The sequence below is a fragment of the Antedon bifida genome, chromosome 4, assembly GCF_963402885.1.
Source record: "Antedon bifida chromosome 4, ecAntBifi1.1, whole genome shotgun sequence".
Lineage (NCBI taxonomy): Eukaryota > Metazoa > Echinodermata > Crinoidea > Comatulida > Antedonidae > Antedon > Antedon bifida.
This window is the reverse complement of record NC_136229.1, coordinates 31,419,576-31,441,086: the sequence shown is the minus strand read 5'-3', so window position 1 is coordinate 31,441,086 and position 21,511 is coordinate 31,419,576. Positions and strand designations below refer to the sequence as shown.

At 31.3% G+C, this 21,511-nt stretch overlaps 1 protein-coding gene across 5 annotated transcripts; it reads left to right on the top strand.

Moving 5' to 3' along the window:
* Window positions 1-812: 812 nt before the first annotated feature.
* On the top strand, window positions 813-21,125 carry LOC144840723 (uncharacterized). Of its 5 annotated transcripts, none has more exons than XM_078696702.1 (23): window positions 813-1,004; window positions 1,608-1,706; window positions 2,213-2,326; window positions 3,040-3,264; window positions 3,524-3,571; window positions 3,756-3,812; window positions 4,067-4,165; window positions 4,570-4,842; window positions 5,363-5,594; window positions 6,268-6,380; window positions 6,556-6,684; window positions 6,974-7,153; window positions 7,314-11,239; window positions 11,362-11,561; window positions 12,025-12,155; window positions 12,295-12,525; window positions 13,054-13,098; window positions 13,979-14,137; window positions 14,956-15,003; window positions 15,211-15,303; window positions 15,919-15,944; window positions 17,697-17,732; window positions 18,578-21,125. In XM_078696702.1, the coding sequence occupies exons 1-21, from the start codon at window positions 918-920 to the stop codon at window positions 15,937-15,939; spliced, it is 6,510 nt and encodes a 2,169-aa protein (XP_078552828.1). In that variant the 5' UTR covers window positions 813-917; the 3' UTR covers window positions 15,940-15,944; window positions 17,697-17,732; window positions 18,578-21,125. The 5 variants fall into 5 exon arrangements, with proteins under 5 accessions (XP_078552828.1, XP_078552829.1, XP_078552825.1 ...); XM_078696699.1 differs by having other exon boundaries at window positions 814-1,004; window positions 13,054-13,128; XM_078696703.1 differs by lacking the exon at window positions 13,054-13,098.
* Window positions 21,126-21,511: the final 386 nt, after the last annotated feature.

The window sequence follows — 21,511 nt, the reverse complement described above, 5'->3', positions numbered from 1 at the left end:
AGGCCCTGCCACAGCCTTTTGGGGTCGTTTCCAGCACATCACCAGATGCATTGATGTTGTCGCCTCATGATGTGTGGTGGAAAGGGGGACGTATAATTCTGTGAACCCCAAACACAGTGGCCGCATGCCTTTAACTCTATTCCACCGACCAGCGTGGGAATCGAACCCACGACATACGTGTTGTCAACACGACGCTCAGGCGACTGAGCTAACTGATCATTTTGGTTTTAACAAGATTAATATGATAGTTATGACGTACTGATGAATTACGTAATACACGTATAAATAGACTATTATCAGCTGTTCAGTCATGTACTACTTTGTGGCCTAACGGGTAATGCTCAGGTTTAGGTGCTCTCAGCTCTAGTAGATTGGGTTCGAACCTCTACGTATATTTTTTTTTTTTTTTTTTTTTTTTAAATAAAAAATAAATAAATAAATAAAATAATGAATATTGTTTTTCTTTTATTTTAAAAGAGAGATATTTTGAGGGTTGTAAATGTCAGGCCTAACACAAGTGGACCTTTTTTAAAATCAGAAATCATTAAATAGACTACCATAAAACCTCGAAAAGAAGCCCATGTGCCCAAATGAAGTTCTTTTCGAGATTACTTTTGCAAACTAAAAGAGGGGAGCTGATAGGTTCCCAGCCGGAAAATGTTTTATTTACTGACTGGACCAGTTACCGTAGTACTATTTCTATTTCTGAAGTAAATAAAGGCATAAATGGCGCTCCGTAGAGAAGTAGAGAATGCTCCATCGTCAGAATGACGCTCTGAATATACCTCCTATATTACCATCCTCCACGTGTCATGCGCATGCTCTGTACACTAACATGGCGATTTTCTGTGGTTATTAAAGCTAGCCCTGTTTAGGCCTAGTATATTTTCCGAGGTTAAAACATTCAATTCATAAACATGTTTAAGAAATTAAAAACAAAAATAGCTGAAGAAACTAGCAAGTCACCTGGAAGATTGAAAACCCCAGGAAATACGCCAAAACAGGTCGGTACTCTTTTATTTTCAGCCCTGCTTTCTGGGCGGCCTGCTGGTTGCAGATTCCCCTGCCTGCTGGCTGCTCAGTGCTAGCTGGGTCGGGTCGCCTGCCTCCCGATACATAGGCCTAGGTGGGTGGAGGGTCAAGGGCTAAAAGCCGTATAAGGTGCACTGACGATCGAGTTGATTTAGAGACTCTCTTGACCAATATTCGAAAATATATAGGGCTAGGCGAGGCCTAAGCTAGGTTAGGCCTAAATGCTAATTAAGTATAATATTAAAATAGAAAATGTACGTACAGTATAGGCCTAGGCTAGAGTAGGCATGGAGTAATATGTTATTTAAGTCTTCATCGTGGATAGGCCTAGACGTACTTTTTGACGATGATTTCTCGCACTGTCTGAATACGACTTCAAAAGTGGTAGAATGTGTTTTTGTTTTATGGAGTACAGGTGGTATGCAAACAGTGAAAAACCTGCCTGTAAAATCATTAATTTTAAGGATTTATTTGTTAATGATTACTCTTTATCTACTCTAATACAGCTTATTTATAATATATCGGCTGAAGACAACCTATTCAGAATTTTGCATCATTTTTTATCTTATTTTTAGGATGGTGAAGCAACAACCTCCCAACCTATTAATCCTGCATCTCCAGAGCAGGGTACTCCCAGGAGACCCATACACACCTTAAACAGCAGAAGGCCTCAGGTAAAATGAATTGATAGCACTACCTTGCCTACTGTTAAATATGCCGTTTAATACAAACTGATTTGTGAAATCATAATTAGCAATAATAATACAGTTATTCAATCAACGTTAATGGTTAACATTAGATTAAGACATGTAACAAGGTTCCATACAATTATGGAAAAATATAGGTGTGCTACAAATTTCACTCCTCAATACATTCAGGGTGGGGGGGGGGGGGGGGTGCTGTAGGTGTGCTGTTTGTATTTTGGTTGAAATCGCACACCTCAAGGGCAGTTTAGGAGTGTGTTAGATGAGTGATCGCACTCTCTCGCCTTAAAAGTCAAGGCCTGGAAGATGTGTGTTTACAATTTGATCAAATCTCTTTTCAGTTTTATTCATTCTAAAAATTAATTATTGTTATACATGATTATATTAATCTTACTTGAATTTACAATACTATATTAAACAAATGCAAAACAAATAACAATCAAGTAATAGGAGATGTTTTTATGATGTTTCTATAGTCAGCCCAAGTGAAAGCAAAAGACGAGGCAGCACCAGAGTCTGAGCAGCTTCAGAATGAGCAGACGACGGACACGGAGAGTGTGGAAGATGCTAAAAGTCAAGCAGAAGAACAGGTATACAATTTGGCAGTTTTAACTTCAAATCCAGTCTTACTTGAAAATAAATGAAAAAAATAACTATGTTAAAAGACCAATACAGTGTATGATGAAATGGATTTGGTTGGCTTGCTTTCCAAACCTAGTATACAGTAATACACAGTAACACACACACTGTATATGTTTATGTTAACAAATGTAAAAAATGTACCAGTATATGCACTGTAGTATCAATTGTACTGTGTGCTTATGATTTTAAAACATATATACAGGTAGTTTGAGTTTTGTAAAACACATTGTGAAATTATAGTTTACCTTTGATTGCCATTATATTATTTAAATTTTAAGCAAGAAAACTTTAAACTTATGAATGAGACATCCATTAGAAACATTTACTTAAATTAAAAAACCAAAAAAGACTATATACAAAAAATGTAACAAATATCTTGTGTTAGTCTTACCGTAAAACCTCGAAAGGAAGCCCCCTGCGCCTCTTTTCGAAAAAAAACACATCTCAAAATCATTTCAAGATAGTATGAGCTTCTTTTCTTTTTTTGAACATCAACACAAATTTATTTATTTTTATTTATTTCAACAGTACTTTATGATGGTGGTCCATCCTGCCAAAGCTGATCATTAGAGACCCTCTCAAAAATAAAAATACATTAAGCTGCTCAAACATACAGTAGCATTCTACTCTATAATTGATTTTCTCTTATTTTCATTATTAGGTTCCCACAACTCCAGTAAAAGCGTCCAACCATGACCCTGAGGCACCTAGCCCACTGTTTCCAACGTATCAGACACCCCAGAAGGTATATCAAGCACCTTCAGACACGGAGAGTGAGATAGATGAACCACTGGTGAACCTTGATGCATTCACCAAGGATGAGTTACTTCAAAAGTTTCACAAAGTTGAGAAGAAGCTGACAAGATACAAAGGAAAATTTATTGATGTAAGTGTGATGAATTTCTTTCTACTGCAATATATTTAAGTCTGCAGTAATTAGACATTGCATTTTAGTCTGTGGTAATAGAAAATATTTTTAAATTATTAAAATAATAATGTAAATGATTGATATAAATGACTGATTGACAATACTGTACATGATTGATTGATTTTTTGTTGTTGATTGAATGTGTGATTTAGTAGCAAAATTATTTGATTTAGTTTTTTTTAAATGTTAAATGATTTTTTAAAATTTTAATTTTAAGGTTGTGAATGCATACAAAGATCTTCAAAAAGAGAATGCTAAAATTAAGGTATAGTTTCATTCATTCATTATTATAACACACCTGATTATATTCTTGCAATTTGATTGGTTAATTACGTATCATGTGTTGTTCGGTATTAGTTCTATGGATAAGTTATATCTAATGATGGTAATAATTAATGTTTTACTGCTTTTTGTAGAAACTGACATTCCATTTTTATTTTGTTTTTCAGAATATTATGACACAAACCCAAGACAAAGCCCTCAGAAGAATATCAGAATTGAAGGAAGTAAGTCTCTCTGTGTGTTTGTTTGTGAGGTTAATAACACAACAACACATTCTACAATTTATAAGAACAGAGTATTCTTTAGATACTGTGTAATGATTTGATAATCTCATATAACATCAACATTTATGATCTGAAAGATCCATAAACATATGAGATAATATAATTTATGTTGTGTTCATCATATTGAAAAATCCAAAAATGTAATTTTGTGTTTAGTTTGTTAGTATCTTAAACACTGATTTTATATTTTGTAGGCCGCTCAGCTGGACCAACAGGCTAAGCAGCATCTACAGGAAAACTTTGACTTAATACTGGAGGAGAAAGATGAGTTGATTAATGTCCTTCAGACACAGGTAGCCTATAATATTATCACTATATTAACTAGTACAGTTTTGCCAAATTGAACATTTTAGGAATGTATTGTCTCCAAAAACATGAAAAATGAAGATTAATATAAAAAAAAAGACTTTGAATAGGTCATTTTGCAGTTTTAATCAAGTTAATCAATAATCAATTTCGTAGAAAAATAACTGAAAAGAAATGTTTTTGCTTATAAAAATACAACATTCAACCAAAAACCCATTGACTTCCAGCCAATTTTACTAATTTTTTCAGGTAACATGTTTTTTTATATCAAATTTTTGGTCAAAGTTAATAATTTGTTATATTAAAATTGCGTATTCAACAAAAAAAACATTTAAAAACAATTTTCAGGGGGAAAATATATTTCTAACATCACCTCAAATATTATCGTTAGGTTGGCTTATACAAGCACGGTGTTGTTCCAGGCAGTGAAACGGCAAAGAATGGTAAAGGTGATGATGTCTCGGACTCTAAACCAAAAGAAGCTGCACCTGATCCAGAAGCCATGCAAGTTCTAAAGGAAAAAGTGAAAAGGTTAGAAGTACTATTGACAAAATGTAAAGAAACAATGAGGAATAATAAAGAAAAGAACAGTGAACTATCAAGTGGAATGGAAAAAGCTGAAAAACAAGTGAAGGAAAAAGCAGAAGAGCTTGAAGAATTAAAGGTAATCTTCATGTCTATTTTGTTGATGTTTTTGTGAAGCATTTTGACCATTACTGCTGCACAACCTCAAATCACTAATGGCAAGTTTAATATGATTGTCAGAATCTAGCATAAGTTTTTGACATTTTTTTTCAATTAGTAAATTCATTAATTTTAATACCTTACATTACAAGAGGGTTACTCTTCTTCCAAAGCTAATCATACATCACTCTGCCACAGGTGAATTTTTCTGGCAAACATTTACCTTTTGGACAACTAATGAAACTTTAAAATACAAAAAACTTTTTCTATTTAATCAATCAGTTCATCACAATAAAACGACTAGTATAATCTATTATTTCCCATCAATTTTCAGAATAAAGAAATTATTGAAATATTTGTTTATTTTCTAAATATATTTTTAATAAAATTGTTCCATAAAATTGAACCTAACATTCCTAAAATGGTAGCTGTGTGTTTGTGTCAATAGATCTATGGGATTTAATACAACATAATAAATGTCATTTGATTTATATTTGCAGAAACAACAAGAACTTGAAAAGAATAAATTTTCAGAACAGCTGAAAAAAGCAAAGGAGATGATGGATCAGGTTGAGGGTGAAAAAGCATTGGCCATCGCTGAGACTAAACGTCAAATGCACGAGAACCTGGAAGCGCTAGAAAAACAACATTCAGAATTGAGAGATAAAGTCAAAGAGCTGACAAGTGAGAGAGATGCAGCTGAAACCAGTAGATCAGAATATGAGAAGAAAGGTTAATTTATAACATTGTTGGCATGTATATAAAGCTCTGTCTACACTATAAAACTTTATGTAACAAAACAATTTGATGTGCCCATATATGGACATGATGAAGTCATATCACTACCATATTTAAATATATCACTACCATATTTGGGCACATCATACTTTTTTTTTCAAACTAGTTTGATAGTGTAGACAGAGTTTTAGGTTTTATTAGTTTTATTCAGCCATATAAATTACATTACATGGATTTTACAGAGACAAGTAATTGTCTCTAGTCGTAAAACCCTTTAGAAAAATCAAATATGACAAAGAAAAAAAAGCATGAAAAAAGGTTTTGAGGTACGTGAGGTGAGCAAAAGTATAAATACATATTGATGTTTCAACTTGAGAGGATTCTTAAGTTTATTTGATGCATTTGCTCTTTGGTGGAATTCCTTGTTATTAAAGATTCATGGAATTTAAAATCTCAGCTTGTGCTGCAGTGCTGTGTTACAGAACACTCCTGCCCATAGAACCCTCAGTTGCTCATTATCATTACAAATGCTCAGAGTTTAAAGTAATTATTAGATATTGCAATTGTATTCTAAAATTAAGTAATGAGAAACACTTTTGTATTTCTCACCATCTCCATTTGTGTACACCACTGCTAGAATATCTATTTTTGTATTTTATGTTGTTAGTTGAAGATCTTGAGGCACAGTTACAAACCACAGAAAAACGTGGGGATGAGGACAAGCAGAATCTGGCACAGGAGTTGTCGCGTGGAAAGCAAGCGGTTATCAATCATTTCCAGGTTAGAATTGATGTTTATAAGTATAATTTAAGGTTTCGTATTGTATTAATTATATTTAATAACCATGTTTTTGTTATTAAATCGTGTATTTCATAGCTTTAATTAAACTTTAATAAATATAGATTCTTTTAAAAAGTATAATCTAATTAAACATGTTTCAATATATACCTAACAGGAAGAAATGGAGAAACTTAAAGTAGAATTGCAAAAAGATAAGGAAGGAGCTGTGGATGAAAGGAACAAACATTGGGAAGCCATCATTGCTACAAATGAAGAAACGTACAAAGAAGCCATCACAAATAAGGTAAGAAGCATGTCATACATACACTCAGGACAATATGAAGTGTGATTGATATTGATCAAGAGGGTTCTTTTAAAAGAGTTTTTTGTAAATTGTTATATTTTTATTTGATCTCAAAATCTATCCTAAAAAATGTGCTGCGTGACTGTGTAACCTCATCCATCTATTCTTGTAACCTAATAATATTTAGTTTGTCTTCAGAATTGAAATATTCGCTCAAAACAGTGAATGCTTTTCAATATGTGCTCATTATTCCGACTTAATTTATTTATGACCATTTTAATTGGTACAGGAACGAGAACAGGAGCTAGCAGTACAGAATTTAGAAAGCCTACATAAAAACATTTTAAAAGAAAAGGAGTCTGAAATGATGATGGCTATAGAAGAGCGAGAACTTCAGAAGATGGCTGCTGTTAGTGCTCAAGATAACCAGAAAGATGAGTTACAGAGAATCATTGACCAAATGAAATCAGTAAGTGTGTACTTTCTTTCCATCAGCGATTGACTGCTTCTTCTTTTTTTGTACTTGCAAACAACAAAATACAGAAATACTAAATTAGGCAATGGAAATATCTATGGATTGATATATTTTATAAAGTTATTTTTATCCAATATATAATCTTTTTTTTTAGGAAAAACTTGAGTTAGAAATTTCAGTGCAACATTTAAAAGAGAATTCACAAGAAGAAATCAGAGCAGCTAACAATAAACTTGAAGAAGTCATTGAAAAGAGCAAGAATGCAATTGCCAAACAAAAAGCCCAACACAAGAAGATCTTGCAAGAACTTACAGATAAAAAAGAAGCAGAGATTCAGTGTAAGGTTGAGGAATTACAGATGCAGATGAATACACAAATTGAAGAGGCTCTAGAACAACAAAGACAAATTGTCCAACAAACAGAACAGGAGGCTGATTGTGACCTGAAAGCAAAGGTTGAGGACATGAATCGATCACATCAGGCGGTTGTTCAAGAAAAAATAGACCAGTTAAACAAACTGAATTCAACAGTAACAGAATTAAAGCAACGGAATCAAAAACAGGCTCAAGAGTTGATTGACCGTGGAAAGAGCATTTCTAAATTAGAGGCTGATTTAACTGAATGTAGGAACGAAATGGAATCAGAGATTAACAACTGGACAAAAGAGAACGAGAGTTTAAGAAACCAGTTGAAAGACTTACAAGAAAACTTACAGACAGCTCAACAACAACTTGAATCTGAAATTAAAAACAAACAAGAAAGGGTTAAAGAATTAGAAGAAAAAAGTGCAGCTTATGACATTACTGAAAAGGAATTGAAAGAAAATGTAAATGCAGTAAAGAAATACTCTGAAGAAGTCTGTGACCTAAAACAAAAAGTGGCGCAATTGATTCAAGAGGCAGAACAGAAGAATGCAGAACATCAACATAAAATCAATGAGTACGAACAGAAATTGGTTTTCCAGAAAGAGAATTATGAAAAGGAAACACAACGTAAAATTGAAATGCTTGAGGTACAGAAAAAAAGTACAGTTGACGAGGTTGCTGGTGACCTTGGAAAAAAGTTGTGTGATGCAAATGAAATGATTGGAAATTTTGAGAGAACGATTCAAGAGCTGAAACTAAATGAGAAAGCACTTGAAAATTCATTAAAAGCACTGCAAACAAAGTATGACAATGATCTCTGTGTTGCCAACAATACTATTGGAAAAGAAAGAGAAGGCTTACTGAAATCTGAGACAGACATTGAAGAACTAAATAAAGAAATCAAATTAAAATCTGAAGAATTAAAAACAGCTAGAGATGCTGTTATTGAAAAAGACAAACAGTTAGAAAATGTGGAAAGAAATTTGAATTCGCTTGAAAAAACCCATCAGACACTGCAATTAGAACATGACCAAAGTATTGTGACGTTAACTGAGCAAGTAAAGCAGTTTGAAGACGAGAAACAAGTATCTATAAGAAAGATTGATGAACTGGAAAAATTGACATGTGACGTAAAATCTGAACTTGCAACAGTCCATGAACAGTTTGAACAAAAAACAGAGGAATTGAGTAAACTATCAGTTGAAAGAAATTCTACTATTGAAAAATTAGAAAGAGAATCAGAAGAAAAGTTGACACAAGAAAAAGATCAATATGAGAAGGAGTTGGCCCGTCAAGTGGATGTATTAAAGATGCAGACACAGAGTTCGGTGAGTGCTGTGGCAAATGAATTGGAACAAAAACTGATTGAAGCCAATTCCACAATCTCTTCTTATGAGAGACAAATTCAAGAACAAAACAATACAGAAAAGAAATGCAGTGATGAAATAGAGCGCTTACAGAATCAATTGGACAATAAAACTACAGAAAAAGAATTGCTGGAGAATGAAATGAAACAAAAGATGAAAGAATTGCAACATCAATGGGAGACTGCATTAGCAGAATACGGCGAGAAAGAGAGGAATTACCAAGAAAAGGCGAAAGAATTGGAGTCAGAAGTGAGTGCAAGGAATAAAGAAATTTTGAATTTACATGAAGAAAAAGGTGAAAGATCTGTAGAAATTGAAGAATTGAAAGATAGATTGGAAATGTTACGACATATTGAGCAAGAGATGGAGCAGAAACAACAACAGGTTAATGATTTATCTACACTGATTAATGAGAAAGATGATCATATAAAACAATTACAAACACAATTTAAAGACAAAGAAAATTCAAATATCACAATACAAGATCAAATGAAAGAAGCTATTCAAAATGTTTCAGCGCTTAACTCGGAGATTACAAGTTTAAAAGAAAAACATGAAATAGAATTGAATGAGAAAATGGCAATGAAAGATGCTGAAATAAAAGATGCAGCTGAACTACTTTTACAAGAGAAAAACAATTGGACTGCAAAGCACACCAGTCAGATTGAAGATTTAAAAGCACAGGCTAAAGCGAAAATATCACAAATAGTACAGAAGGAAAGAGAAGCAGCTAAACAGAAAGAACAACAATTGGAAGAAGTGATAAAACAGAAAGAGAATGAATTAAAATCATTAGAAGAAACCCTTAACCAGAAGACAACACAAGTTACAGTTGAATTATCAGTAAAAATTGAAACTCTGAAAGAGCAACTGCAACAAATGCAAAATAGTGCAGAAGAGCAAACAGAAAACATTTCAAGAATCAAAATCGAACATAATGAAGAAATTAGTAGACAAAATGAGGAATTTCATAGAAAGCTTGCTGATAGAGAAGAAGAATTTTCAAAACAATTATCTGATTTAATGAAGGACAAACAGATGGGAGAGGATGATGTAACCATGAAAATGGAGAGCATACACAAAGAGGCAATTGAACGTCTGAAGAAAGAACATGAAGAAGAGAGTTCTAAGAAAGATTCAATTCACAAGAAGCAGATGGTTGATCTAAGAGATCAAGCAAAATCTAAAATTTCTTCTTACAAGACGAAGCTTCAGGAACTAAATGTTAATTGTGAACAACTTCAAAAGAAAAATTCTGAAACAGTTGAAACACTTACTAAACAACATGAGGAACAACTTCTTAATAAAGAAAAGGAACACGAAAATTTAATTGATGATCTAAAAAAGAAGCATAAAACTAATATGGATGAATTGGAGCAACAACATTTTGAGATGATGGAGAATATGGAAAAGACACATTCAAATAATGTTGAATCACTCCGTATGGAATCATTGGAAATTGAAGAAATTCAGAAACAGCATGAGTTTGAAATCAGGGAACTATGCCAAAAGCATGACATGAAAGTAGCTCAGTTAGAGGAGCGTATAGAAGAGGTAATCGAGACTGACATTGAAAACCAAGCCTCTTTGAAGGATGCTAAATTTCAAGCACAATCTACTGAAAATGAACTTGTACAATTAAAGACAACTTCCAAATTAAAAATGGATGAACTTGAGGAAGAGTTAAAGAAATTAAGAACAACATTTGAAGAAGAAAAGAAGATTTTAGAACAGGACATCAAAGAGAAAGAAAGTAATGATCAAAAAAATGCATCTAGGTTGGAAGAGAACCTTCAAACTAAGATTAGTGACATGGAATCTGAACTGAAAGGTAGAGATGATAAAATTGAGGAATTAAACCAACAAATTCAAACGGTAACTGCTACTCTTGAAGCAGAGAGCAAAGAGAAACTTGCTGAATTGAAAAAGAAGGCTGAAGGAAAATTAAAACAAATAAAGAACCAATTTTCAACTGAACTTAAAGCTAAAGAAGAAAAACTATCAGATGCACAAAATCAAATAATGTCTTTAGAAAAGAATCAATCTGATAGAATTCTTGCTTTGGAGGCACAAATCAAAGAAGTTGAACAGCTTCACCAGAAAGAAAAGGAAGAATGGCAAACTATATTAGATGAAGAAAAGGTCAAAATTGAAACAGAATCTAAGCAAGTTGTTGAAGAAAATATTAAAGTTGCAAGAGAAAGTCTTCTTGGTGCTGAAGCTCAACAGAAGAATGCTGAAGATAAAATTAAGGAAGTAAGCGAAACTATGAAAGCCAAAGAAAATGAACTGCTGAGCCAAATTGAGACATTAAAGGAAAATCATGAGAAACAACTGATGGACATAGAGTAAGTATTTAACACCACTGTTTGATTTTTGTTGAATAGAAGAAATTAGTTGATTTCTTGACTGAGGTCTGCATAACTTAACTTGATAACAAAATAATTGCATTTGTATTTTTGTTATTTAGAAATCGATGTGAAGAAGTTTTAAAAAGTCGACAGAAAGAAATAGAAGAACGATTACGTGAAATGCGATTAGAGTGTGATACACGTCTGCAAGACCAAAGCATAGAACACAGTCAGAAAGTTAAGCACTTGCTTAAAGAGGTTAATATGAAGATGGCAATGAAAGACCAAGAGATGCAACAGAACCTAAGACAGGTCATAGGTAAGGCAATGGAGCTTAAGTGAGGGTTTGTGGGTGGGACAATTAAGTACAAGTTTGATTATCTAGGGATTAAGTAGAACTAGTTATGGTAGGGCAATGGAGCTCAAGTAAGGTTTTGTGGTTGGGACAATCAAGTAAGAGTTTGATTATCTAGGGATTAAGCAGAACTTGTTATGGTAGGGCAATGGAGCTCAGGTTTTGGTTGTGGAAGGATCAAGGCAGATCTTGATTATCTAAAAGACAATAAGAAGACCTTATGACAGGTCATAGGTGTCCTAAAAGAAGTAGATCTTGGGAAATAATTGTTAGAGATACTGCAAGTAAGAGAGTAAAAAGTGGTCATAGATTATAACACCAACAATGACTAGAGCGTTTACACAAACAGACGGATAATGTTAAAGCTTGTAACTTATACCCTGTAAAGCAGATGTTAATATATTAATGATTACATGATTGATTTTAGGTAAAGGGCAATCCGTGGAAGTGAAAATGGAGAAAGAACACACAGAGATGATGAGAGAACTGCAGGAGAATATTGATGATCAATCCCGAGAGATGGAAACTATTTCAGAAACATATGAAGAGCAGCTTAAGGTTTGTGTTTGGCTTGTAAATTTGCATCTATATTATGTTAGAACAATACAAATGATGTTAATGTCAAGGCAATTGCTAAATCCTAATTTAATCTCACTCAATAAGTCTTTATTGTACTCAAATCAATTTAAATTTGTAGGAGTTGCGTGAAGAATTATCTGAAACAAAAACACAATACGAATCGCGAATAAACCAGTTACAGGTTGATCACAAATCACAACTAAACGAGATCGAGTTCCGACTTGAGCACAACGAATCACAGCATCAGAACGAACTTGAAGAGTTAGATTTAAGAATGACACAGACATTACAAGCTAAAATTGATGAATTACGAGAGATTCACCGACAGGAGCTGGAGAACATTCATCAGGTAACTATATATTATTTCAATTCTGCATGGCTTGTTTTAAAAATATATCAATTACATATTTTTAGTTCATGTGGTATTTTTTCGATTTTGACATTTTATGTATGGTACCTATTTTAATTCATTCAACACATTTTAAAGTTTGGCATTGTAAATGTGTATTTAATAGTATCAAGTGTGAAAGTATGTATTTCATTGTGGTGTTTGTATAGTTAAACCAGTTTAGTGCAATCATACCCCATTTACACTCTCTGCAAAATGATGATTAACGTATTAATGCACAAATGAAAAATCAAATATTTATAAAATTGGACATGGGTGGTAGAAAAAATATATGTAACTCATATTTCTTGGTTAGTTACAATAAATTTGAAAAAAATCAATCTTTATTAATATTAGTATCAATACCATTACTCAAATTAATTATAACAATAACAGTAAAAAAAGTACACAACATAGGTAAATCATAGTACAGTACCATACTTCATTTTTGGAACAAAGCTTTGCACACTTTGTAATTTTTGTTTGTAGACTTCAGTACCAAAATCCATTGAGGATTTGGACCCATACTCTCAGGTAAATCAACCCAACAACGATGCTATTCTGGTGAGTCATCATTTCAACATCGCCATACTAACATGCATGCAGCATATTCGTTTGAATAAACTTATCCAAATATTGTTATTTTATGCATAAGACAATTCTATGTTTGTATATTATTTGTTTATTATACTTGGTGGTTAGTTGTTGGGTTTGCGTTTGGTCTCTTTTCTGAATACAATTTGTTGAATAGTTAGATGATAGATGACTGTCAAGTGATGTCCTCATTTCTCTCTTTTCTGTACATTTTTTGTTTTGTCAATTATCTCCCAAATCTGAGTCATTTCTTTTTAATGAAAGCGCAAAACTATATCAATACTACATTTATGACACCGCTAGTATTAATCTTTATTAAAGATATAGAGCACACTTTTAGCAAGCGATCTTCACTACATTACCAGCATTAGACATCTTTAAGACATGATTCCACAACCTATTATTGTTTTATTTACATAGCAATAATATCCATACCTGTACAGCAATAATATGTTATACATGAATCCTAATGTAGGTTTAATAAAAACAACAGTGTTTCAACCCAGAGAAAGAAACAATAACACCTAATACCACTAATACTATTAACGCTTAGAGTTGTCTACATTATCAAAAAAAAAATGTGATGTGCCCATATATGGACATGATGATGTCATATCACTACCATATGTGGGAATATCACTACCATATTTGGGCACATCACACTTTTTTGTCAAACTTGTTTGATAGTGTAGACAGAGCCTTAGAGTGTGTTACTTTTTCTTACTCTGCTTTCGTAAGCAGGCTTTTTTTATGACACACACATTAAATTGATGTTCAGATAATTCTGTCATTTCTAAATTTGGAAACCAACTTTTTTCAGGGTGAGTTGAAAGAACAACGAGGACAGGTAGCAGAGCTGAGATTAAGAGAGAAACAACTTCTAGATGAGATAAATAGTATGAAAGCAGCAACATCAGAGAATGGACCTAGTAACCCTTGGCCTGAAGGAATTCCACTGCAAGAACCAACAGAGATTGAGGTAAGGATTATTGAGTATTTGAATCTGATCCAGAAGTTAGTTTCACAGTATTTATAAGATAAAAGTAGCTTTAAAACTTTGATATGAACTATCATCACAACACTAATATTTTATATATTTTTATTTACCACTATTAACCCATTATGTGTTTCGGTTTTTGGGTTATTTTTATTTTCTATGATGGAAAAGTATGGTTTTCACATTTGTCCATTTGGTTTGTTTGGTTTAATTTTATTTTTGTTTTATCTATTTATTTGTGATAAGTGTTATAGTAGACACCCTGCTGTATGCTAAAGCTGCATTCACACTAGGTCTGTATCTCCACTATATTACATTTTTCCTGTTGCTTTCATATCAAGAAATACAATTCACAAACACTATTACTTGTTTTTTACTTTTATTCGTTTGCCAACAGACTCAGGACTTTGAACGTAGCTTCATTTTTATTTTCTGTTATATTATGTTCTCAATTATTAGACTAGATTTTATTGAAATATTTATTTTTGCAGCCTTAAATATACTTTCCCCCTGAAAAAAAAATGTTTTTATTTGTTTTGTTGAATATGCCATTTATATACGTATTTCCTTTTGAAATGTCAATAGTTTATTATAGTTAAAGACAATAATATAATAATAAAATTGCAGTTCTCACAATTTGGGGTTTTTTTTTCAAAACTATTTTGTCAACACTTCTCCAAATTGGCCATTGTTTAAACAACAACTTGCTTTGTATGTTATGCTTGATGATATACATATGACTGGATTTGATTGCTTTGATATTGTTTATACATTTTATTGGATATCTTGTTTATTCACAGTATCTTAAAAAGGTCCTCTTTGAATATATGATGGGAAGAGAAACAAAGGTAAGAATAAGGAAGGCAATTAACATTGATTACTTTGTTCAAGAGAAACAATATTTTAAAATATTACATTTTTGTAGATTAAATGTGAAAGAAAAGAGATATTACACTTAACTTGACGGTCACATAGTGATGCATGGCTGAGAAGAGTGTACTTAACTGTAAATTTCTTGAGCCAAAAAGCAACCTTTTTTTAAATAATTTTTGCAGACAATGGCAAGAGTGATATCAGCTGTGGTAAAATTTAGCCAAGAACAAACAAATGCTATCATAGAAGCTGAAGACAAGAAACCTACACATTCTGTAAGTTCCAATATATTATTAATTAAAGTGTCACTTATTGTGTTATTTTTTTGCTTGATATGCATACCATTTTTGTGCATAAATTATTCTAGAAAATTTTCCTCAGAATAAAGGCTGTAATAGATTAGCTATCACTTGTTCCATCATCTGACATTTTGTTCTGGTTGGCATCCTTTTATATGTATATATTGAAATCTACCAAAGAAGTTCTATCAATACAACCAGCTTTAAAAAACTACTAAATTTGAATTTCTTCTCGGTCGACACTATCAAACTAGTTTGACAAAAAAGTGTGATGTGCCCAAATATGGTAGTGGTATACCCAAATATGGTAATGATATGACATCATCATGTCCATATATGGGCACATCACATTTTCTGTCACATTAAGCTCGATAGTGTAGACAGAGCTTTAAGTGTCCAGCAAATTAAACCACGCAATAATCTACATAGATATCAGAGGTCTGAGTTTGTATGTATTCCATGCAAAAATCAATAATCAATTTTGGAATATGATTTAATAAAGATAATGTCATGTATTTTATCATTAGGTTTCAAATTATAAATTTTCATTTTTTTCTTACTATTTTTCAATTAATTTTTCTCATTTCCAAGCAATCCGAACAAGATACTTAATTTTTGTAAGTTTTGTTTACATTTTTTAGATGCTGCCAGTCCATTTTCACCAATTTTTTTATTTACCACTATTAACCCATTATGTGTTTCGGTTTTTGGGTTATTTTTATTTTCTATGATGGGAAATTATGGTTTTCACATTTGTCATGTCCATTTGGTTTTTTGGTTTAATTCATTGTTTGTTTTTTTATTTGTGGTTGTTTTACATGATAGTATTATGATGAGTGTTATAGTAGATACCCTGCTGTACACTAAAGCTGCATTCACACTAGGCCTCTATCTCCTCTTTACTGCTGTTTATAGTTTTCATATCAAGAAATACAAACAGAATTTGAACTTAACACTATTACCCATTTTTCAATTTTATTCTTTTGCCAACAGAACCATGGCTTTGAACATAGCTTAACTTATTTTTTATTTTAATTATGTTCTCTATTATTAGATTAGATTTTATTGAAATAATTATTTTTTACAGCCTTAAAGATATTGTCCTCATGAAAAAATTGTTTTTTTTTAAATTTGTTTTATTGATTATGCCATTATGTCAGACAATACATGTTTTTGTTAAATTGAACAGTTTATTTTGTCTTTTTATATATATTGAAGTAATCTACATTTTTCATACTTTTGGGGGAAAATACATCTTTAAAAGTTCCAATGATTACTTTATTTTTAGCAAATTGAATTAAAATATGAAGCCATCGTATTATTGTTTAATATTGCCTTCTTGTTTCTCCTAATCTTGATATTATCAGTTTTATACTAGGGATAGCTACATAGTCGGGGAACGACTTTGTCATCACCAGTAAGTTGGCAGATTGTCACACATGATCGATTATTCCCGACTTTTTTTATTGCAGTCTTTGACCATTTAAAGATTTTTTGTTGAACAGGATTATATTTATATTTCATTTTGTTGTGATATTTTTGCTGGATGAAATGATGAATGTATACATATAAATTATGTTTTGTTATTTATTAATATATATTTAGTCTTTTGATTCTCCCTTTCCAATTCATGCGCTCTTATTTTAGTTGCATATTGCATTGTGGGATGCAACTAAATTGCATTATGAGGTATTTGATGACACAAGCAACAATTTCCATGCCAAACTAATGGGTGGCAAATTATAGTTCCTTTTTCCTTTTTTATGATGAGCAAACTTAGTTTTTGCAATGTATAAATGCGCAACCATGCTAAGATAGTGAGTTTTCATTCTTGACAATCACTCGTCGAAAACTTTAAACAAGGATACAAAACAGGAAAAAGTTAGCATAGTGATTTGATTTGATCACTGAAGTTTATAGTAAATATTACGTTAAAATCATACCTCCCACGGTATTGGTGTTGCGCATGGATTGTGAAACAAATGAATGTCAGTAAAACAGCATAATTTGCATATTTCTACAGGATCTTGTCTTTCCCTTAAGTTTTATTTGCTTTAAATAGATAAAATGAATGAAGATGCTTTTTATAAACAACTTTAATTTTACTGAACATTATCATATTATTACTCCATTGTATTAACTGTGTATGAATTCTTAATTGATTTGGTTGAGATTATTATATATTATACATTGTCTTTTATATAATTTGATTATTTTTTTGCAGCTTTTTAATGATGGTACAGAGAATGTGTGCATCCATTTTCGTTGTTTTGTTTACATACCATTACATTACAGTAATATGATAATATGCTAGCAATGTTGATTTATTTTCTTATGTTTTACATTATTATTATTTACTATGTCCACAGCTCCACTGACGGGCTGCCCAACCCTTCCTTGCCGTGGTTAGTAAGCGCATATTTTGTTTATTTTTACTCACTTAACATGGTCACCACTAAAAGTGCATTATTACTTACAATCATAGTAGAGGTATACTTTAACATGGTGCATTAATAATTATAACACACCTAAGCATATTTTTGTCATTTGATTGGACGATTGTGGATCAACAAAGCGTCTAGCGTGCCTTGCTGTTATGTGAATCGAGTACTGCAATTATGTTTTTTTGCGTTCGTTTTCGTTACACAATGAGCAACCACACACAGTAGTTTTTTGTTGGCTGCGCATTTGCTCAACCTGTAGTGTACGTGATCTATAATTGTTCGACTTTGTATTTAAAATTGGAGCACTGTCTCTTAAAATTGTTTAGGCCTTGGCTTAGCCTCTTGTTTAAAAGTAGGTGTGTTATAAAACAAATAATGAATGTTTTATATTCGTGAAATGGTACAAATAATTTTATTCCGTGACAGATTTCTTACATTTTCACCTCTCATGAAATTATTTGTACCATTTCACTCATAAACATTCATTATTTCTATACTAATACATCTTTGGTTATATTTATCTGTGATACTGTAGATCAAAATGCTACAGTACATATAACATTTGGTTTTAAGCTTTTACTCTATTAGATTTTCTATTTTTGTAAATACCTTTGTACTATAGTAGTGAACATGTTAATAGTAATCATCTCTTTTCTAACATTTCTCTTTAATATTTCTTTTATTGCTTACTTGTCTTTTAATAACTTGATAGAATTATTACTTCATATACAATATTATTTGTTGTAGGCCTATTTCACATAATTGTTTGTATTTTGTATAATAAAAACAAATCTGTACTATTACAGTGAGGAATGCTATCACCTTGACAACACATGTAACTATAGAAACGTAACAGCACCAGTCGTGGAAATTGTCACCAAAGAGACAACTGTGTGAACCAGGTTTTGCGGTGGCTGCAGGTGTACCAGGAAACCAGTGGTATTGTGGTTTATTTCAACATTTTACCTTTTGCAATGAAATGATCACATGATTTATATCAGTGTTGTACCAGATAACTGATAATGTACTGTACACTTTTGTGTGTGTTTTGGTACAAAACCAATTGTATTGTGAAACATACTAATTATAATACTCAGGATAGCAGTACACTATTATTTAATTGATAGAAAAGCAAAAATGATATTTGTTCTTGCATCTTGCAGTTGTATTTATTCTCCTTAAAACTTAAAAGTGTATCACAACTTACTTCCAGAATGTATGCCAGTTTACCCATCATGCTCATAGGTGATTGTAGACAAACATACAATCTGATTTGAACTCTAACCCCATGGTCAAGAGACCAAGAAAAACCACCTGTGCCACTTAAAACGAAATGAACTTAACCTTGCTATTTAAATTTGAGGCATTCCCAATATTCTTTGTGTGATATTTTAAATTATATTCATTTTTAATTTACTTTTAATTTGCTGGACAATTTTAATGTATTGATTGTAAACATGTAGCATGTTTAAACTGATAATTATTTCTGTAAATAATTAAATATCTAAGTTTTCTAGACTCCGCAAAGATGCATTATCAATGATGCACCAGCATTAATACTTTTAGTGACAAATGATGTCACCTATTTCTTACTGTACAGTCTTCCAACCTCGTCAAGTGTTTCATGAATAAATGAATGAAAAGCTAATTTATTGTATCAATAAAAAACTGTGTTGTGAGATCAAACCTATTTAACCAGAATAACTATGCTTAATAGTAATAATAAATAATATAACATTAGCATAACATGATACATGACAATATTCATGTTGCATTTATAAAGAATAATAAAATAATGTGACTTTTTGTTAATCTCATCTTTTCACACAGATTGCATTCAATAAGTTATTTAAATGATTGTATTTGACTAGTAATACATTATAATTGATTGCTAATAAGTGTGTCAATACCAGAGTGGCCTATATCTGTTACCATTGGTAAACTAGTTATTTTGAACTGTTTCAAAAATGTTTATAGATACCTTACATTATCATCTTTATTATTGGTTATTTTCATTACTTTAGTTTTTCACTTGGGACAAATAATGATTGTTTTGTTTTAATTGGGTTGAAAAGTCAATTACATAATAAATGTTAAACAAATACTTTCCATTTATTTACAACTATTTTAAACATTTATTAATTCTGTTCTATTCAATGTTTTAGTATTTTTATCATTTTTTTAATATTTTATATCATATTTTATATTAATTAATGTAATATCTTCTGTATAATTTGGCTGTTTTATTATATATTGGGATGCACTGTATTTTAGATTATTTTTCGGCAAATTTGTATTAATAATTAAAGTGTAATAGTAAAAGATACTTAAAAAGGCAAGAAAAAGTGCACTTTGTGAATAGATTATCTGTTCAGATTGCTTATAAAGATATATAATTTTAATAGTAACTGCGGCAGATGAAATTATGTATATTTTGATATATTTATGAAGTCTTTTTGTTTATGATTTACTAGTTATAGAATTTAGTAGTTATTAACATGATAAGTTAATAGATTTTATTATGAAATTTACTTGGCTTGTAAATACAATGCCTTATTATTGTTCAACCTTTTGTGGAGGAAAAAAAACACCAGAAATATTGTACTGTAAATTAATTGTAATATTACTCAGATATTTATTAAAACTATAAGAATAATTAATAGATTGGAATTTAAATGTGTTTTACTATTATATATTGGTGCTGTAGGTTACTCTTCCTTGGATAAACTATTGGGTCATTATGGAATATTCCATTCACGTCATTATGGAATATTCCATTCACAACATTATTGAATATTCCATTCACGTCATCAACGGTAATAGTCTGCGACAAGAAGTTTGCACTATCTGTAAAGATTAACTAACAACTGGACATAAAATAATACGTTTTTAACATTTGAATATAATAATAATTATCGTTGACTACAGAATGCTTTTATTGGGTGTTATACAACCATTTTACCGTCTTTAATTCGAATCATTTAATGAGCTTTTTATGACCACAAATGGATGTGGTTGAAGATTCTGTAGGCCTAAATACGTTTCTGTTAAACTGGGTATTTTTATGTTATTGTAATAAATCAAAAGGACTGTTATATTATTTTAATCACATTGTTTAAGTTTATCAAGAATGTATTTTTGGTTTGGTATAAAAGTGTTCTGACATTCGATTATCTATAAGAGATTTTCTTTTCAAATAATCTGAAATCAGCATTAAAAATGCACTGAAGACGGCTAGTAGGCCTACCCCATGTACAATGTAGTTACAATGTTAATTGGTGGTAGTGTATAATGAAATATATTAATCTTCATAATTAGCATTATAATAAATGTTATTCATGTGATGATTTTTAATTTGTATTTGTGTTTTTTTATTGATACATATTATTATTTGTGCATTATTTTTTTTGCCAAAATTTTGACCTTTTTATTTTTTGCAATAACTGCTTACTATGCGTCTATAATAATGTAGATAACGCAATATATACGTATATATAGCAAAATTATTGCATAATAATCCAATTTTAAAAAGTGGATATTTTGGGCATTTTTAAAAAAAATCCCTGTACTATAGTACAGGGATTTTTTCGAAAAATGGGCAAATTTCGACCTTTTATTTTTTGCAATAACTAGTTACTATGGCTTTATAACATGTTTATAACACAATATATGCGCATATATGGCAACATTATTGCATAATAATTGAATTTTGAAAAGTGCATATTTTGGGCATTTTTTGA

What these genes read in the sequence shown, in the direction of transcription:
- LOC144840723 (XM_078696699.1), top strand. Translation starts at nt 918, where the DNA reads ATGTTTAAGAAATTAAAAACAAAAATAGCTGAAGAAACTAGCAAGTCA. An exon ending in AGCTGGAGAACATTCATCAG is followed by an intron (nt 12,526 to 13,053) that starts GTAACTATATAT and finishes TTTTGTTTGTAG; the next exon opens with ACTTCAGTACCAAAATCCAT. An exon ending in TGATGGGAAGAGAAACAAAG is followed by an intron (nt 15,004 to 15,210) that starts GTAAGAATAAGG and finishes TAATTTTTGCAG; the next exon opens with ACAATGGCAAGAGTGATATC.